Source organism: Pteronotus mesoamericanus, unplaced genomic scaffold (assembly GCF_021234165.1).
Source record: "Pteronotus mesoamericanus isolate MK-2021 breed Mesoamerican mustached bat unplaced genomic scaffold, CSHL_Meso_final scaffold_21, whole genome shotgun sequence".
Classification (NCBI taxonomy): domain Eukaryota; kingdom Metazoa; phylum Chordata; class Mammalia; order Chiroptera; family Mormoopidae; genus Pteronotus; species Pteronotus mesoamericanus.
In genome coordinates, this window is record NW_026555310.1 from 4,571,330 (window position 1) to 4,591,311 (window position 19,982).

Here is a 19,982-nt window from a genome sequence, read left to right on the forward strand (position 1 = left end):
CCACTTATTTATGCTCTCATTGGTTAATTCTTGTATGTCCCCTGACCAGGGATCTAACCCGCAACCTGGTATATTGGCACAGTGCTCTAATTGAGCTACCTGGCAAGGGACCAATAACTTTTTTAAATAGCACTATAATTTGAGGTAAGTTTTAGAAGATAAACATTAAAATTTAATGTAAACACTAACATTAATATGTTTGTAACCAGTCCTTATTAAGAAATGATATCCATAGCATCAATTAGCAGAATGTTATCACTTACGTAGCTGTGTGGGTTGGTGATTCTTTATGTGACCAGACTCAGCTGTGCTTGTCCTTGATTAAAGCATTGTTTGGTGTTAGCTTCTCAGATTTTTACAGAAAGGAAAGATTAGAGAACTTGCCTAGAGAAGAGTCACTTTTCAGTAAACCTGTTTTAATTCTCCTGCTTGAAGGGATTGGTTAAATTGATCTGAACTGGCTTTTCAGATTGAGCAAGACCTGAAAAAAACACATCATCTAAAATTTCAGATAAGAAGAATGGAAGCCAGGCCCTTCCTGGAAATGGCCAGGAGTGAAACTAAGAAGCCCTGTATTTGGAGAAAACTTGATTAATTATTAAGGACAAAGGGCAGGTATAAGAAGGTTATATCTTTAACGGAAGCAGCCTTTTTAAAATAATTGTTTATGTTTCTTCTGCTTTGTCGTAGTAGAGAAGACTTTAATTACCCACTTTGTCTTAATTAAGCATATAATTGGCCAGACCTACGAGCATATGCTTTATAGGCAGATATTCAATTGCTTAGGTGGGCCTTTGTCAAGATATGTGGCAACTGGGAACTAGCATAGTACTGTTTTTCATTTCTATAGCAGATATTTATTGAACCCATTCACGGTACCAGACCCTGACATTTGATGCATCTGATGATAAAGTACGGAATGGTACAAAGGTTAAAGGAGAAACAGGCTGTTAGTAAATCCATCCTTTTATGGTATCGGTCAACTCTAAATTTCCACATTCTTTTTCCAATTATCTATGCTTTTCTCTACTTTCCCCCTTAAGTTTGAAGTTACTGTCATAATGATCTGTTTTTCTACTTATTGGAAAAGACTTTATTTAGTGTGAATGAAAAAACACTGAAAAAACCCTCATTCCCTTGGATTATGTTGCCTTTACAATGAGTTAATTATCAACTCGGGAGAAAGGAGGAAGAACCAAGTGAATATATAACAAATTAGATTTGAGAGGTAGAATTAAACTTGGATTTGGTCTGGTAGTTCCTTAAAGAAAAAAAAAATATTATTCTTTATTCGCTAAAAATTTTAGACCAAAGTCAGGTTTTTTTTAAAGATCTTATTTATTTTTAAAAGGGAAGAGAGGGAGAGAAACATCAATGTGTGGGTGCCTCTCCTGCACCCCCCACTGGAGACTTGGCCCAAAACCAGGCTTGTGCCCTGACTGGGAATCCAACCAGCAACCCCTTGCTTCGCAGGCCAGCACTCAATCCACTGAGCCTCACCAGCCAGGGCCCAAAGTCAGTTTTTAAAAGCTGTAATTGGAGGTTACTCTTTTAACTGTCTAAATAAGGTATGTGAAGACTATCACAATTACATAAAAAGCTAATTTGGGTTTCAAAAGTGCAAGGAGATAAGGTAGTCAAGTAAATCAAAGTAAGAGAAGCCATGTAGGACGGTGATAGTTATATCATCTTCGACTTAGAGTTTTTATAAAGCTGTTGAGAACACCTAAAATTTGGCCCTTCCAAGAACATTGTCATTTCTAGTTTCGAGACACTTAGGAGGATAAGACTGGCCCAGACCATCCCCAGATTCTGGGAAGATGTAGTTTGCAAGAAGTTGTTACAGCATGAACATTAGGGTCTATTAGACTATTTCAAATCCAGGCTCTGCCTCTTGCTAACTGTGTGACCTTGAGCAATCTATTTAACCTTCCGGAGCCTCTGTTTTATCCTCTGTAAGATAAGAATAATATTTGCTTCATAGTATCATAGAATTAAGTGAATAAGATCAAATGGAATGAATCACCTTGCATATGACCAGTGCTCAATAGCTGATCCCCACGCTTATGCAAAGGTGGCCCAAACTTCTGCCTGATTCTGACACAGTCTGTCTAGATGGCGGGTGATTAGGGTCTGTGTCTGCCTCCCTGTTCTGGCCTAATAACTGGGATCAAGCCAAAACTAAACTCTCAAAGCTGTTTTTATATTGGAATTGTAGGGGTCCCTTTTCAGAAAAATCAGATGTGTTTGGACTCCACATGAGATACTCAGATTCCAAAGATAATCCTGATAGTCAGAGCGCCCTCCCTTCATTCATAGTCCCCACCCCCTCACAACCAAGAGGCAGGAAACTGGCTAGTTGAGGGCAGCAGCTGGGGCACAACCCCAAACCGTGATCTTAACGCCTAGATAGTCATGTAGTGTTCGTCAGGCTTCTCGGAGGGCTGTGCTCTAGCGGGAATATTAACAAGCAGTTAAAGGGTAGATGCCCTACAAAAGGGAACTCTACAGAAACGAGGATTGCATCTGTAGAGTCAACCAACAATTCTATTTGGAAAGAATATTAATGAGATCTGGATAGGAATCAGACACCAGCAAAGGACAGCTGCTGTGAGAGGCATTTGAATGGTACAAGGAGTTACACATGATATTCAGAAAGTCCTTGTGCAATTTTAAAAAGTAATTAAGTTGTAGAGTTAATAAACAATTTATAATCAAAAAGTAAATGTAATGAGTGGCCAAACACACATTTAAAAATATACTCATCCTTCCTCATGATTAAAGGAATGAAAACTAAAACAATATTGTATCATTTTTCACACATCTAGCAAATTGGAAAAATAAAAATGATTAACAATGCTTAATATTGACAACGGTGTGGAGAATAGGCTTTCTCACATAGCTGATGTTTTCAGTATATACCCTGGCTGGTGTGGCTCAGTGGACTGAGTGCTGGCCTGCAAACCGTAAGGCTACTGGTTCGATTCCCAGTCAGGGCACATGCCTGGGTTGTGGGTCAGGTCCCCAGTTGGGGGCATGTGAGAGGCAGCCACACATTGATGTTTCTTTCCATCTCTTCCTCCGTTCCCCTCTCTCTAAAAATAAATAAATAAAATCTTTTAAAAATATATAAACTGATGCAAGTACACACACACACACACACGTATGAAACTGTTTACTGTTTTTGAGGAACACTTGGGAATGTGTATTACATTTTTTAATGCATAGGCCTTTTGAACTAGAAATGTTGCTTCTGGGAATTTACACCATACATACACACTTCTGAGTAGGCAATAGTAGAGACATGTTCATTGCAGCCTTGTTCTTAATAATGAAGAGCCTAAAGCCATCTAAATGTTCATTGACGGAGGCCTAGTTAAATAAGGCATAGGCTATTTTGGACTGAAATAATAAGTGGTCCTGAAAGGTTGAGGTAGATCTATATGTCCTGATATGAGAAGATGTTCAAGAGAAAATGAAAATTGCTATAAAGCACATTAACATAAAACCATTGTAATTTTTTTAATGTGTGTTTATGCCTGCTGTGTGTTAACATCTCTGTGCCTGAGTTTTCTCATTTGTAAAATATGCATCAGAATAATATCTACTTCGTAAGTTATTGTGAAGATAAAATGAGATAATATATGTAGATTGCTTAGCACAGTGAGTGACACATGGTGCTATGTGTTTCACATAGAGGCACTATCAGGAAGCTTATATTCCAAACACTGACAGAGGTTACCTTTGGGAAGTAGAATGGGCTTGGAGAAAGAGGTGGACAGGAGCAGACTTCTATTTCTTACTGTTTATGATGAGCAGGCCCCTCCCTTGACCAATCTCTCTAACTAAGGAAGTTGGTGAAGAAAACGACAGCTGTAGTTTGGAGTGCTTTTTCAGACCTTTGGAGGAGGGAGAGGGTCCCTGAAGAAAAGGGTGAAGGTGAAGGAAGGTGGTCGTGTGGGGAGAAAGGGAGGGTGCCGATGGATTCCACCTCGGCTGCCGAGACTCTTTTGAAAACCATTAACCTAACCGAGGATTGATTTTTTTTAATTGCACAAGAATCTTAATGAAGTCCCAACAGTTGTACCTGGACTGATTCTTTTTGCAATTTAGTAACATTTATAATAAAAAAGTGATTTTAATTTGACTTTTGAATAAAAACTACAAAAATTAATTGCTCAATGTGGCCAAAACAAACAATTAGGAAGAGACAAGTAGTTTTTCTAATAATCATAAATATTTTAATGTTTTAAAGAGACCACTTGGTATATTTTTCAAGGTTCATCCCATACTGTGTAGCTTGTGTCAGTACTTCATTTTTTTCTCCATAGACAAATACATATGTACCTTCACATGGGTAGACCACATTTTACTTATTTATTTATCAGTTTACTGAACATTTGGAATGTTTCCACTTTGGAGACATTGTGAACAATACTTTATGAACATTATGTACTAGTTTTTATGTGGACTTGTGTTTTCATTTCTCTTGGAGATGCAACCCTACCACACACATATATTTCTAGGAGTGGAATTGCTGAGTTATATGATGATTACATGTTTCACCTTTTGAGGAGATGCCAACTATTTTCCAAAATAACTGCACAATTTTACATTCCCATCAGCAGTGTATGAGGGTTTTAGTTTCTCCACATTTTCACCAACACTTGTCACACTATAATTTTTAACCACATCCCACAATAAAAAACATTTTACATTGTTACCCACTTTATATACACACAAACAAAAACTTTGTCAAAGAATACCTATACTCTGTGTGATACACTGCAACATTTTCTATTTTCATTCTCTTCCTTTTTTTTTTTCGTAAGACTATATTTATTTTTAGAGAGGAGGAAGGGAGAGAGGAAGACAAGGAGAGAAACATAGATGTGCAAAAGAAACACTGATTTGTTGCGTCCTGTAAGTTGCCTCTTGTGAGGGACCAGACCTGCAACATGCAGACATGTGTCCTGACCAGAAATCAAACTGGTAACTTTTTGCTTTGCTGAAAGATTCCCAGCCAACTGAGCACACTAGCCAGGACTCTCTTCTTTTTCATTAACACAAACTAAACATGCTGGTTCTGTCCCACCAGCTGATTTCATAACTCACTGATTTTGTGACCTGCAGTTAGAAAAACTCCAGGCTATTTTACCCCTTTAATTTTGCACAATAGGAAGTTGAGGCCCTGAGAGATGGTTTTTTCACAGATGATACCATTAATTATTGGCAGACTAAAGATTAGAACACAAGCCTGTTGGCTTCCTGCTTTAACTTTAACATCTCAATAAATTATAGTTGCCTTCAGATTCAATAGGTAAAAATAAATTGGAATTTCTGTTCAGATACCATTTTTTTTTACCTTGTACATTTTTCTCAAGCAGCATTTCAAATTCAGCAACAAATCAAACTAGAAAAAAGAAAACAATAAAAAAGAACTCATTTTATCATGAGTCATTGGCCTACGCAGTGATTTCGTGCCTCCTGAGCAGGGAGGTTCTAGGTGAACCTAGATGAGGGGCAACAAAGTTGTATCAGTTCAGTGTCCAGACTCATTTTGCCCAAACTGCAGTCTGCGATTAGAGGGCGTCCATTTTCCTTACGCTGCCAAATTTGAATGGCCATCTAAAATTTGAAATGGTCAATATAAGAATTGCCATTTTGCGCCCTGGCTGATGTGGCTCAGGGGATCGAGTGCGGGCCTGAGAACCAAAGGGTCGCAGGTTTGATCCTCAGTCAGAGCACAGGCCTGGGCTGCAGGCCAGGTCCCCAGGAGAGGGTATGCCAGCGGCAACCACACATTGATGTGTCTCTCCCACTCTTCCTCCCTCCCTTCCTCTCTCTAAAAATAAATAAATACAATCTTTTTTTAAAAAAAGAATTTCCATTTTGCTGTTTTTCCATTTTTCTTGGAATACATAGGGGTCTTAAACTCTTTTATGTCAGTGTTTTTCAACATGTGATGGGGAAACCTCTGACAAATCACTTTAAGGTTCTTGTTAAAATATGGTCCTCCCCGGCCTTACTCCAGATCTAATGAATCAGAACTGTGGGCTGGGACGTGGAAAATCAGTGTTTTAAACTTTCTAAGTGATTCTTATAAACACTCAAGGTTGCGACCGACTGAATTAAGTTTTTCCCTCCCTTTTATTTCTCATATTAGCTCCCTTTTGGGTTCTAGAGTTATTATTTGGCTTTGTTACCTGAAAAAACAAATAATTATTTGAAAGAATTAGCACTTGTAAGAAAACACCTAAATTTTGCTGACAGGAAGTTTACTAAAACAATCTATTGATAGAGTTCAGTTTTATTCTAGAGTTTAGTGCTAGAGTCCATTTTCAATGGCTATATCCACCGATTTCCCATAATTTGGTATGATTTGTCTTGGAATAAACAAACATAACCAACTGTTTTGTTTCATTTTCTTTTCTTTCAAAGTACTAATCTATAAAAATAGCTGAATCCAACAAATGATTTCAGATACCTGGTATCCCTCCCTTTAATAAATACTTGAGTGTTCATTATGTACCAGGCACTCTTCTGAAAGTTAAAATACAGTGTGATTAAAAAAATACAATGTGTTCAGTGTTGGGGGTGGGTCTAGTACTTTAGCAACTTAAGAGAAACCTCCCAGAGCAGGCTTGGGGGGTCAGGGAAAGCATCTGGATGAAAGTGTCGTCGAAGCTGGGACCTGTAGCGCAAGGCAACGGGAGAGGCTGTTCGGAGAAAGGCGAGGGATCGAGAGGGGGAAGCTGGGCCTACCTAAAGATGGGAGAAAAAGTTTATACAAACTCTCCATGTCAAAGAAAATAAAGGAGATCTGTGAAATAATACTTATTGATTAATAATGATAATGATACTATTAAAAATTTATTGAGCATTTATTAGATGCTAGGTAATATAGTATATACTGGATGTTTAGGAACTTGTTTTAATTCTCACCAGAATGCTCTGAAGTAGGTTCCTTGGCCTCAATTTAGAGATGAGGAAACAGAGACAGAGTATTATAATAACTTGCCCAAAATCACACAACTAGTGGGAGGTATGAGATTTGACCAGCTAAATTCAAACTTAATGGCCTGCGCTCTTAGCCTCTATGCCATTCTCTCTGCACTGTGTCACATAGTAAACACTTTATATAGATTTTTAAAGATTTTATTTATTTATTTTTAGAAAGAGGAGAAGGGAGGGGGAAAGAGAGAGGGAGAAACATCGATGTGTGAAAGACACATCGATCAGTTGCCTCTTGCACACCCCCAACTGCAGCCCCGGCCCACAACCCAGGCCTGTGCCCTGGGTTGCACCAGTGACCTTTTGGCTTGCGGGTGGCACTCAGTCCACTGAGCCACACTAGCCAGGGCTAGAATTTTTGATAAACCAATGTAGGTGATGGTATATTCCTCAGGGAAGTAAATAAATTGCCTATGGTCAGCAAAATCAGAAAGAGGCAGAATGAGAAGCTGTAAGTCCTCTTTTTAACTTCAGAACTTGTGCACATTTAGTAACATTATACTGTCTTTCATGTTATATTTTATTTTTTATTTATTGGCTTGGGAGAGAGAGAGAGAAGCATCAGTTTATTGCTTCACTCATTGGATGATTTTTTTTTTTTTAATTCTCACCCAAGGATACATTTAGAGAGGAAGAGAGGGAGATAGAAAAAGAGAAACATCCAACAGTGGCTTCTAGAACTATCCCCCACCCCAACCAAGGATTGAACTCACAACCCAGGCATGTACCCTGACTGGGAATCAAACCTGCAACCTTTGGTGCACAAGACAATGCTCCAACCAACTGAGCCACGCAGCCAGGGCTTGTTGATTGATTCTAATATGGGCCCTGAGCAGGACTGAACCCACAACCTTGGTGTATCAGGATGTCTGAATCTCCTGGCCAGGGCCTATTTTGTTTGATATAATCAAAAATTCATATGACAGCTCATCTTTTGAGAAAAATTATTTGTGGTTAAATAAACTTAATTTGAGGGGTAGAGTTAAAAGGATGATACATATGATTTGGGCTGTGTTATGCTGTGTATTTATGGGACATATGAAACTATGCAGCATACGGTAGAAACTCCAGGACAGGCAGTCAGGAGGTTAGGACTGATGATACAGTCTCGAGAATCATCTGGTGTAAGTGACCTTTGACGATTTGAAGGTGGCTGAGCTCACCCAGAGAAAGGACAGAAACTGACCTTTAACTAAAGCCTAGGAACAGGGGTGAGTGGAGGGGGAGAGAGGGATTCAGTGAGAAGATTGAGAACAGTTTGGAAGATAGGAAAGGAGTCAGGAAAGTTTCATTTAAGAAAAAGAACAAGGAAAAATACAATTTCAAAAATGCAGGACTAATTAACAATTCAAATGGCAAAAGAAGATGATAAAAACTGAGACATGGTTCCTGGATTTGACAGTAAGAGATCTTCAGGAGAATAATGTCAGCAGGAGTAGAAGCCAGACCCAAACAAGCAGAGGGATGAATGGAAGATGAGGAAGTGGAAACAATGAGTATCTGGAGACTGAGGTTTGGCTGTGTAAGTAGGAGCAAGGTGAGGTGGTAGTTAGAGGGGGAAAAGCTTAACAGAAAAAAGGGTTATTTATTTAATCCATATATACAAATTTCAGATATGTATATACACATGTATCAAAAATGTGAGCATGTGTTTAGGGCAAAGTCAAAGAGGTGAAGTGAGGTTCTGGGAAGATAGAAGGGAAAGATCAGGAGCTCAGATGGATTGTCCTAACAGTTACTTTTCTCTTGACATAGACAAGGTAGGGGGAAAGATGATACTATCTGAGGGTACTTCTTTTTAATCTTTGGAGTGTAACACGTGAATCATTATGGGTGAATGTTTGTAAGTGCCGAGTGAAAGTGAAATTGCTTCTCATACAATACTACCTCTTTTTCTTTACTCTTGTTCCAAATCTTAGTGTTTTTAAGAACAAAATATTCTTAAAAGGAGATAAAAAGAGGAAAAAAGTGTTATCTATGTGAATCTGTCTTGCAACATCTACATCCTTGTTGACCCCTGGGAATTTGGTCATTGTTACAATTTTCCTATTGTCTAGGATGCATGTTTCTACAGAGACCTGGCTAAAGGTCTTCCAAGAACAGTAGTAATGATTATTCTAACATGCCTACAGACTTCTCTGTCACCATGCCACTGAATAATAGTGAGCCTTTTATGTATAGTATTAAAAATTATTTAGTGGTTACATTTTTTTATACCACTTGAGTTTATCTTGGAGATTAAATAAGATAAATTATTAATTCACAGTTCTGAAAAGTGATACATGCTTTCTTGACAACTAGTTTAGGATTGTGAATAATAAGCATTCTTTTTTTTTTTCTTTTGATACTGAAAGCATTTTGGATAAAATTTAAACCTTCATGCAATTTTATTCAAGACAAATTAATAGAGTTCCTTCTATTTAGAAAGCAATACACCAGGTACTAGAAGGGCAGGGGACAAAGTGGATCTGTCTCTTGACCTCAAGAATCTTTCTATCAAGCACATTGATAAAATATAAGGAAGTGACCTATACTGATTGGGAATAGGGCGAGGGCAGTTCAGGAAAGTGTTCTTTGAGGAAGTAGTCTCTCACTTGAGTTTTAAAAGGCGAATAGATTTAGGAAGGGATAGCATTCCAGCTGGAATTTTTTAAAAATATGGTGTATCAAGAGAATGGACACTGGCAATGTCATAATTTTGGAGATTCTAGATTTCTTTTAATATCAAAATTCATGGATTTAGGCTTCTCACTATCAGAGAAAGAAGTTACAAATAAATAAAAGGGAATATGTACTAGAATGAATCTTATGATGCTAGATTGAAGTCAGAAGTATCACTATGAATTTATAGTTTAAATATGTATATACAGATAGGTAGATATAGAGATAAATATAGAAATATATATGTGTGTATATACATGGGATATACATAGATAGATAGATAGATAGATAGATAGATAGATAGATGTAGATATATAAAAAAATAAAATTTCCTGCGGGTTCTGTCCTCTAAAAAAGTCGAGAAGCAGTTACATATCAGTAGTAATAAGCACACAAGAGCCCAGATCTTGGTTTCTCCAGCAAAAGGAACCAGGGTGCCTTGGAGAAGTGGTTGATTCCAAGGCCAGGGCAGGGCAAATACAAGATAAGTCTGCACCATTTTATAGTGCTAGAAAATGAGGAAATGCTAACAAAAAAAAAGGGAGGTATGTTGAAAAGACACCAAAGCCAACCTGGAAGAGCTCCAAATGGCCAAAGCTGAAACAGTTTGAGCAACAAAATAAAGTAACTCGGGGAACAAAATAAATATCCGTAAGTCTATACTAATATAAATAAAATGATTGAATGAATAAATAAATGAGGGAGAAAGGACAATTCTTCCTTATAGAAGAATTTCAGTTAATAAATATAGACCGAAGGAGGACAATAGAAAGCCACCATTAGAACACCACAGTAATGATTGCTGAAGGTAAGATCTACCCATGAATACTAAAATTAGTGAGTAAAATTTTAAGAGGAATGGGATTAAAGAATCTCTCCCCAAATATTTATGAATCATAAAGGGAAAATATAGTAACTTTACAGTGGAGAAACCTGGCAGATACCACCTTAACCAAGCGACCCGGGTTAAAACCGCCAATAATAAGACACCAAACTTATGTGCTCTCTGATATGATGCGGTGAGGGAGCTTCATCAACTCTGTAGTATTCTCCCCCAAATTTTATAACCTTAATCTAATCTGAGAAAACATATTTAAAACAAAAATTTTTTTGTGAGCATTGCAAGATGTTTCAGGCTCGTCTTCTATTTGCTCTGGAACCAACCACTTCTCATAGGAGCCCTGGTTCTTTTACTGGAAGAAATCGAGACCCAGATTGAGAGATATTCTACATAATATCTGACCAGTACTCTTCGTAAGTGTCAAGGCCATGAAAGACAAGAAAAAACAGAACTGTCTTAGGTTGGGGGAGACTGACAGAGACATGACAACTAAATGCAGCATAGGATCCTGGAACAGAAAAAAAGACATTAGTGGAAAACTGATAGGACTTGAATAAAGTCTGTAGTTTAGTGAATAGTATTGTACTAATGTTTATTTCTTAATTTTGATAATTGTGTTGTGGTGACGGGAGGTAAAGCTAGCTGAAAACTACCAGGGAACTTTTGTACTATCTTTGTAACTCTGTGAAAATCTAAAATTATTTCCAAATAAAAGGTTAAAAAAAGCTGTTAACTTCCAAAATTTTTTTTGAGTATGTGAATTTAGTCACTACTTCTTGATGCAAAAATACACTCTTAGGAATAAATGTAGTTTATATTCTGGAAAAAAAAACATTATACGGGCATATATTTCATGTTGCTTTTTGTTTAAAATTTTCCTTTGAACCTTAAAGTATTTTAGGTTTTCTTTTTTTCATTTTAATTAGTTGCTCCCTTTTATCTGTTGTCATCCAAATTGAAAAGAGTTCTTAGTTTAAAAAACTTTAAAATTCTACAATTTATTTCTAAAAACTAACATTTTCTCTGAACAAGTGAGTTGTACTGTTGACCCTTGAACAACACAACAGGGAGAGGAGCTGACTCCGGAGCAAAAACTTGTATATGACTTTTGACTCCTCAAAATTTTACTGTCAACCCAAAGCCTTACCAATAACATAAACAGTCAATTAACATACACTTAGTATGTATTATATATATATAATTATATATATTATGTATTATATACTATATTCTTACAATAAAGTAAGCTAGAGAAAAAATATTATTAAGAACATAAGGAAGAGAAAATATGTTTATGTTATTTACTGGGGAAAAAAAAATGCATGTAAGTGGACCCACACAGTTCTAACCCATATTGTTCAAAGGTCAACTATACTTTGTTCTCTTTAATCATTTGAGGCTGTATTCAGGCAATTATGCCTGTTGCACAAGAGGCCAACTCAGAAGGAGAGAGAAAAAGAGAAGTCACTTAGATTGGATTTGTAAAAACAGGAGTCAGGAATTTATTAGTGGCAGCTCATTTGCTTTTGTCCCAGCCAGGTTTCTGGGAGGCAATTTATTTAGTTAGGTATGTCTATTTTAGAGTATGTTGAAGTCTTATTATTAGAATAGGTTTCCTGGAGCAGTTAGAGACTTCGCCCTAAGCAATTGCTTGAGGAAACTGTTCCTGGGGCCAGATTTCCCAGTGAGTCATTGCCCAACCCTTAAACTTTCAAGGACCTTTGTTCAGAGATCTTTATTTCTGGGCTACAACTCACCCATAGCATGTTTAGCTATTCCACCTCAACCTACCTGGTATGATAAAAAAAGAAGTTCGAACTGGGAATTAGAACTCTGGCTCTCGTACTAACTAGCTGGTGAGTTTGGGAAGTTATTGGACCTTTATGTGCCTCTACTTCCTTACTGTAAAAAGGAGGATTTGGTTACTTGATTTCTAAGCTGCTCTCGTAAAAATCTGCTGCATACATCTAAAACTGAAGACATCCTCCTTCTTAGCAAATGATTCCCCTTTCTATGCATCGCTTTTTTATTTGTTAAACTATTGTCCTTATAGTCTCTGAGGCTATTTTTGTTTTTTTAAATAGTTTTTTAAAAAGATCTTCTTTATTTGTTTTTTAGAGAGAGGGGAAGGGAGGGAGAAAGAGAGAGAAACATCAATCAGTTGCCTCTTGCACACCCCAAACTGAGGACCTGGCCTGCAACCCAGGCAGGTTCCCTGACTGAGAATTGAACAGGTGACCTTTCGGTCCACGGGCTGACACTTAATCCACTGAACCACGCTAGCCGTAGCCACTCGTATTTTTATTACTGACATGTATATCTCAACATGTGTAAAGCAAAACTCATTCTCCCTCTCCTTCCTATATACTCTCTCTATTAGTGGCACCAACATTCAACATTATTCAAGTTTGATGGTTCCAGCTTTTATTCCTTCTCTTATCCTAAATTCATTTTATTCTAAAAACTGCCAATTCTCTCTTTCCACCTTTCTCTTCCCACCTATTCTAATTTAAACCTTGATTACCTCTCACTTGGTTTTAGGATCTTGTTGACGAGTAATTTAAACTCCAATCTCCTTGAGTTACACACTGCTGCAGAATCATCTTTTAAAACATGGCTCTTCTTATGCTACTTGCTTTTTAAGAAATTATTTTTTGTTCCACTTACAGAGATTGTGGGGAATTCACCACAGAGTTCTTTTCTTACAAATGCACACAGTGAGGCTCAGGGAAATTATTTTTTTATTTGCCATGGAGGTCACATGTGTGCCAGGGACTGGCACCTTAAGATTGCTAGACTTCAGCTCAGCTCACTCACAGGCTGGTTCTCTCCATTATTGGAATATGGCCCAAATTCTTTAACATGATTTTCAAGGCTCTTCCTATTCGCTCTTTCCATAGCTTATCTTCAACTTCTCTTGCACCTAGAGTGTAACTTCACTGAAGTCTCCTGTGCTATTTCAGCTCCCTCTGGTGCGATGCCGTTCTCCCTGCTGAGATACACTTTCCTCCTCCTGCCCTTGTTGAAATTTTGCTGTTCCTAAATCACAAGTCAACTCGGTGTCTCTTCCCTTCCGACCCACCAAGCCAGAAAATCAGGTCCTGTTCTCCTGAACCATGCATTGCCTCTAACCACATTCTGCCTTGTGTTATAATTATTTCTGTACACGTTAGCAAGCCCAGTAGATTATGCACATTATTGGGTAAGGCCCTCTCCCTACACCTTGTAGGAAGTAGTTACTTAGTATCCTAGTATAATGTGACTCTTACTTTTATCTCTTCCTTAGCGTGCTGATCACAGTGCTTAGAAATCAGAGTATGCTTCTGTGAAGAGAAATGTGGTCAGGGTGTGAGCCACCTTACACCTCGAGTAGAAAGTGTGCTTACCCTAGCCTTATACCAAAACAGATGTTCTGACTTTTCCTAACTTTCTGGCTGAGAGTAATCAAAACCATGGAATTAGATTTGGGAATTAAATTCCTTTTCTTAATCACACTCAGTCCCTCAAATAATTTATGCTTTTCCTTTTTTACAAACAAATTTGAGAACATATCTTTTGTATATTTTTCTTTGGTTCAGAACTGATCACTGTAGAACTGACAACATTTACACCCACATCTATACTGGAAGCTTAATTGTACCAAATAATGTCTTAAAGTGTTGGTCAGTATTTCCTAAATTTGACTAAAGGGTTATTACTATGGTTTTACATAATTAAGTTTAGCTGGTTTGTTGTGTCAATGTCTTTTTCTTGTTAGAATAAAGGCTGACAATGCATGGCGGGTTTTTCAGTTATAAACTGGAAAGCAGATAGAGAAATAACATATATTATTTGATATATTCAGTGTTACTTCAAAGAACATGTATAGAATTAAGGTTATTTTATCCAGTAAGAATATAATATAAAAGATAAAAGAAGATAATATAAAAGCTGAACATGTATTGCTTACTTATTCTATGGCAGGGTCTTTTCTCTTTTTTATCTTATGTGTTCCTCATAAGGGTATGATGAAGCAAGCACTATTATTATGGGTGAGAAATCTAAGATTTAGGGGCAGACACAGCTTTAAGTGATGGGGCCAACACCCACTTAGATGTACCTGTTTCTAACACCACAGCCCTTACCATTAGAGGGTTCTGTGTTGCCTTCCAACTTGGAGATTAAAACAAACGCGTAAACAAAAATAACAAAGCTAGTGTTGTTTTCAGACAGGGATTTAGTTGGAAGAACAAGTGCTCCTTGTAGAAGAGCAGCACGGTCTTTTAGGGTTTAGGATATAAAGCATTCACTTTATATCCCAGGACTTTTAGTGTGAAATAAAAGCTCAGGTTCTTAGGTGGGTGGGTGGGTGGGTGGGTGGGGGTGTGTGTGTATGTGTGTGTGTGTGTGTGTGTTGCTGTCAAGGCTGTTGGAAGCAGTACCTGAACCATATGTTCTACCAACCAGATCAGTTATGCTCTGCGGTTGTAAAGAGAGCTGTAAGAAGTACTTTCATCTATATTTTCACTCTTTAAATAAGGAACCTATTGACTCATTTCCAATCTCACCTCTTTTGGACAAAGGTTGGAACTCCTTTGGTAATTACTGGGGCAAAAAACCAAACAAGTCAGGGGAGGGACCTGGTGATATGAAGGGCATGGCATTATGCATTCTTTGACTTGAAATGATTTTAGGAAAGAATTTAAGTATAGAAGTTTTAGTCCCCTGCATTTAAAGTTCACTGTACTTTCCCCAATTGTTAAAAGCCTTAAAATAATGATAATTATAACAAAAACTGCCCTGGCTGATGTGGCTCCGTGCTGGCCTGTGGACTGAAAGGCTGCTGGTTCAGTGCCTGGTCAGAAAATGCCTGTGTTGCGGGCCAGGTCCCCAGTTGGGAGCATGTGAGAGGCAACCAATTGATGTATCTCTCACACATGGATGTTTTTCTCCTTCATTTCCCCTCTCTCTAAAAAAATAAATAAATAAAATATTTTTAAAAATTATAACAAAACCAATACTACTATATTATACTTAAAACGTCCTTAATACTACTATAACATGCTTAGTATTTTAAATATATTATCTCCTTAAATCTAAATCAAAAGCCTCATAAAGGTAGGTATTATTCTCACTTTTTCAGCTGAAGAAACCAAAAATGAAAAAATAATATAATTTGTTCAGAGTGACAAAGTTATGATTTTAACTGAAGCCTATCTCGCCTTAAAGCCCTTACTTTTTACGTTATCCGTGCTGTGCCCCAAGCTCTTTCCCCAGCAACAAGCAGCCGCTGCTGCAGAGCTTGGGCAGAGAGGGCAGCCAAGAGAAACTTGGATGTAGGTGGTACCTAATTTGGACCTGAGTCCACAGAGATGCTGATTGTACTTCCCCTGGGATGTAACTCAGGAGAGTAGAACATTTCACTCCAAATGTGACTTTGGAACAGACTTAAGTTCAGGGAAAGGCCAATCGATGTTTGCACAGTAGGGTCAGTCATAAAATGATGGAACTGGAAGAGAGCTTTGAGATCATCTGGTCTCACCTTCTCACTTTACAGGAAACTACAACCCAAAGATATTGAATCATTTGACCAAGATTATGGTTTTTGAGAGAACCGGTAGAAGAGTTTGGTCTGCTGGTCTGAAGCTCTCTGCTGTCTCACAACACACCACTGCCAGTACTGGGATGCTGGGGAATCCTCTTTTGAGTCTAATATTCTGCCTTTCTTTATTGAATAGGTACTTCAGTATCTGTAGACAAGATGGAATCAACTCCATTTAATCGACGGCAATGGACTTCACTTTCATTGAGGGTAACGGCCAAAGAACTTTCTCTTGTCAACAAGAACAAGTCATCAGCTATTGTGGAAATATTCTCCAAGTAAGTGCTGATTCTGGTCCAAAAGGACCATCTGTCTTGAGCAAACATTACCACCTGTCAGGGAAATCAGTAAAGGAAATACAAGCTATAAAATGGCTTTATTGAGCTCCTTTCAGATTTTAAGCACCATACAGGCACTGTGGAGAAGGGGGTTTTATGATAATAATCCAGAGACACATTTTGTCTTTGAATTTTTGTTTAGTTGGGGAAAGAAGAAAGTTACAAACACAAAAGATAATCATAAAACACTCATTATTAAGCAAAATCTCAAGTCTCAAATAAGTAGGAGTAAGGCCTACATGCAGAATAAGAAAGAGGGAGAGAGACTGTCACGGGCAGAGGCTAGTCAGGAAGGCTTCCTGGTCAAGATGAGTTTTGAAGCGAGTTTTGATTTAGTTGAGGGAAATGGAATGTAAGGTGCATTCTTCACCTGCATTGTCTCATATGGTAGCCACTATGTAAATGGCTACTTAAATTAAAATTAAATAATATTATTAAAATTCAGTTTATCAGCGGCACTAGTCACATTTCAAATATCCAAGAGCTGCATGTAGCTTGTGGCTACCATATTGGACAGCACAGAAACATTTCTTCACTACATGAAGGTCCGCTGAACATGGCAAACTCAGTAAGCAATCTGTCACCCACTGGCTGCATTTTAGGAAATGAAGTTTTACTGGAACACAGCCGTGTCCATTTGTGTATCACCTATAGCTGCTTGCATGCTACAGCAGCAGAGTTGCTGCAGAGACCACATGTCCTCAGAGTCTAAAATATTTACTATCAGGCCCTTGAAGAAAAAGTTTGCTGACTCCTGCTCTGGACCATGAGTTCTTTGATATGAGGGCACCTTTCCTGCTTATTTTGTATCCCTAGTGTGTAGCATGGTGATTTGACATAGTAGACACTCGACAAATGTTGAGGAAATGATCTATGTAACTAATAAACCATGAGGGCAAATACATTGACTTCGCTGAAATAGAGATGCCATAAAGGGGAGGAGCTTTGGGCAGACAGAAGTTTTACTCAGCAGTAGATTTTGTTAATTCATAGAAGTTACAATATATTTAAGGGGAGAAATATGGTAAAGATTGAAGAAAGTAATTCTAGGATCTATATCTAGGATATAATTAAATACCAGTAAGAGGTGTCTGTAATCTACAGTGTCACCTTTTCTTCAGTGACAAATCCACCAAGCACCTGCTACGTGGAAAACATTGCCCTTTTGAACTATTGACCTTGGTTATCGCTTAAGATAAAGTAGAGGCTGTGTGAGGCTTCCTAGCCCTTTTCCCTTTTACATTATGCATTTTAAATTGCTGTTATTTTATGTCAGACATGTATTATTCTTATAAAAAAACAATTAATGAAAATATTTCTGGAAAAAAGGGATCAATATCTGGAAAGCTGTTAAGACTTAATCCCTGACCTCATGAAACTTAACAGTTCATTTTATATAGTAGAAGGAGTCCCCAAACTTCCTGCATCTTAAGAATCACATGGGGTACCCCTTAATAATATTGTGTTGCACTTATCTATTCTGCATGAAAAAAAATCTTCAAAGTTTAGTGGCATAACACAGTGAGAACATTTATTTTGCGTATTAATCTCCAATTTGGGCAGAGCTTGCCTCTGCTCCCCTCAGCATCAGCCAGGGTCCCCAAAGACTGGGGGCCATAGTTTTGTCTAAAGGCTCACTCAGCTCACAAGGGAGGCGGCTGATTCCCTCAGTCATCTGGACTCTCAGCTGGGGCCCTGCTCAGATCACCTACACATGCTTTTCCATGTGGCTGCTTGGCTTGGTTGGCTGCATTCCAAGGGCAAACGTCCAGACACAGAGGGAGGGAGGGAACAAAGGAGGAAGGGAGTCAGGGGCAGAAAATGCATTGTCTTTTATGACCTAGCCTCAGAAGTTATACACTTTTGCCACATTCTCTTCATTACAAGCAAGTCACTAAGGCTGGTTCATATTCATACGGAGGGGCGTTTGACTACTTTTTGATGAAAGGAATGTCAAAGATTGTTTTGGACATGATTTAAAACCATCCTATATGACTTCCCTGCCTCCCCCTCCCCCCTAAAGATTCTGATTCGATACGTCTGGGATGGAGCCCAGGAATTTGTGTTTTTAACAAGTATTCCAGGTGATTTTTTACCTTCATGAAAATTTAGGAAGCACTGGTAGTAGAAGAGAGGGGCTTGTGAACTTGAACATAAAGCAGAACAACAGGTTCAGGCAGAGGACTGTGGAAGTAGAACATGAATAAAAGAAATAGGAAAGCAAGCAGTCTGACATGGAGAAATACAGAGGGAAGAAGGGACTGGTACAGTTCAGTTAGGGCCATATGATGGAAGGCCTCGGATGCCCTGCTAAGTTTAGGATTCAGTTAGAAGAACAATGGAAACAATTGAAGGGTTTCATGCAGGGAGGATGACATGATCAGACTTGCATTTCAGAAAGATGCTTCTGGCAAAGGTGTGAAAGGTGTACTGGAAAGGTGAGAGATCGACAGCATGGAGACAAGTCATGGGACTCCCTTGAGAACCCAAGTGAAAGCTATTGAGGGTGGAGGGCAGTAGGAATGGAAAGGAAGGGAAGGATCTGAGACGGTGTTGAGATGTGATTAATGGGACTTGGAAACTCCCTGTTCTATAGAGAAACTTCTTCACATTCTTATCCTTTTCACCCTTCCTAGCCCCACCTCTCTTCAGCTGAATGTGGCTTCCCTTGATGTGCGTTCTGTCTCTGAGCAGTGCCTGCCTGCTCTTTCTGCACATGCTTCCCTGAAATATACTGGGACCAGGAGTCAGGGATGCTACTCCCCTACGTCTCTCCTGTTTCCCATCCCTTGTCCTTTGTGCCTTGTTCTGAAGGTCTAAAGCTGTGCTTTGAGGCTCACAGCTAATTATGCTATACTCCTCTTACCCTCCCCTTTGCTTCAGTGGGTGCCTTCAGTGGGGACACTACCTTCCAGATTCATTCCCTTCTCAGTGTTTCTCAGTGGTGGTGCTGTTAGCACTTTGGATGAGGCAGATCTTTCTTGTGCAGGATATTCATCATCTTTCCTTCCTCTAAATGTTGGTAGCAGCCCGTGACATTATGACAACCAAAACAGAAAAAGGGGGTAGAGAAGAAACCCCAGTAAGATTCCCACACTTTTCCAAGTGTCCCTTGGGGCCAGTAATTCCCCCAGTAAAGAATCCCCAGTTCACGTAAATGACCTGTCTGGTACCCTGGACTCATAATTCCTTGTTCTTCCCCACTTCTTCAGCCTGCACGTTGTCTCTCGTGCCCCTGTATCCAGTCCTCACCCCATCATCACCAGGAATCTCTCTCTGAAATGCACATTTGGAAACCTACTCCTTGCTTGGAGCCTCCTGTGCTTCCACGTGTTGTTCCTACTGACCCTGCTCGTTGGCCACACCAGGACACCCAGGCCGTGACGTCGGCCCCCTTCGTGGCTTTGCTTCCTTCCCTGCCTACCTCAGTTGTCGTGTCAGTGAACTCTCACCCCTTCCTCAGTTCCCTCCTCACTCCTTTATTCTGTCCTTGTCCAGCCCAGCTAAGTCTCAAGATAGGGGATTTGAGTCTTGCTGTAGCACTGAT

At 38.8% G+C, this 19,982-nt stretch overlaps 1 protein-coding gene across 3 annotated transcripts in view; it reads left to right on the plus strand.

The window, feature by feature from the left end:
* LIMA1 (LIM domain and actin binding 1) overlaps positions 1-19,982 on the plus strand; it is a 77,554-nt gene that overhangs the window by 8,734 nt on the left and 48,838 nt on the right. For all 3 annotated transcript variants that reach the window (XM_054591123.1, XM_054591125.1, XM_054591124.1), the window contains exon 2: positions 16,234-16,375. In XM_054591123.1, the coding sequence (XP_054447098.1) occupies positions 16,257-16,375 (119 nt within the window). In that variant the 5' untranslated portion in view covers positions 16,234-16,256. The remainder of the gene's footprint in view (positions 1-16,233; positions 16,376-19,982) is intronic.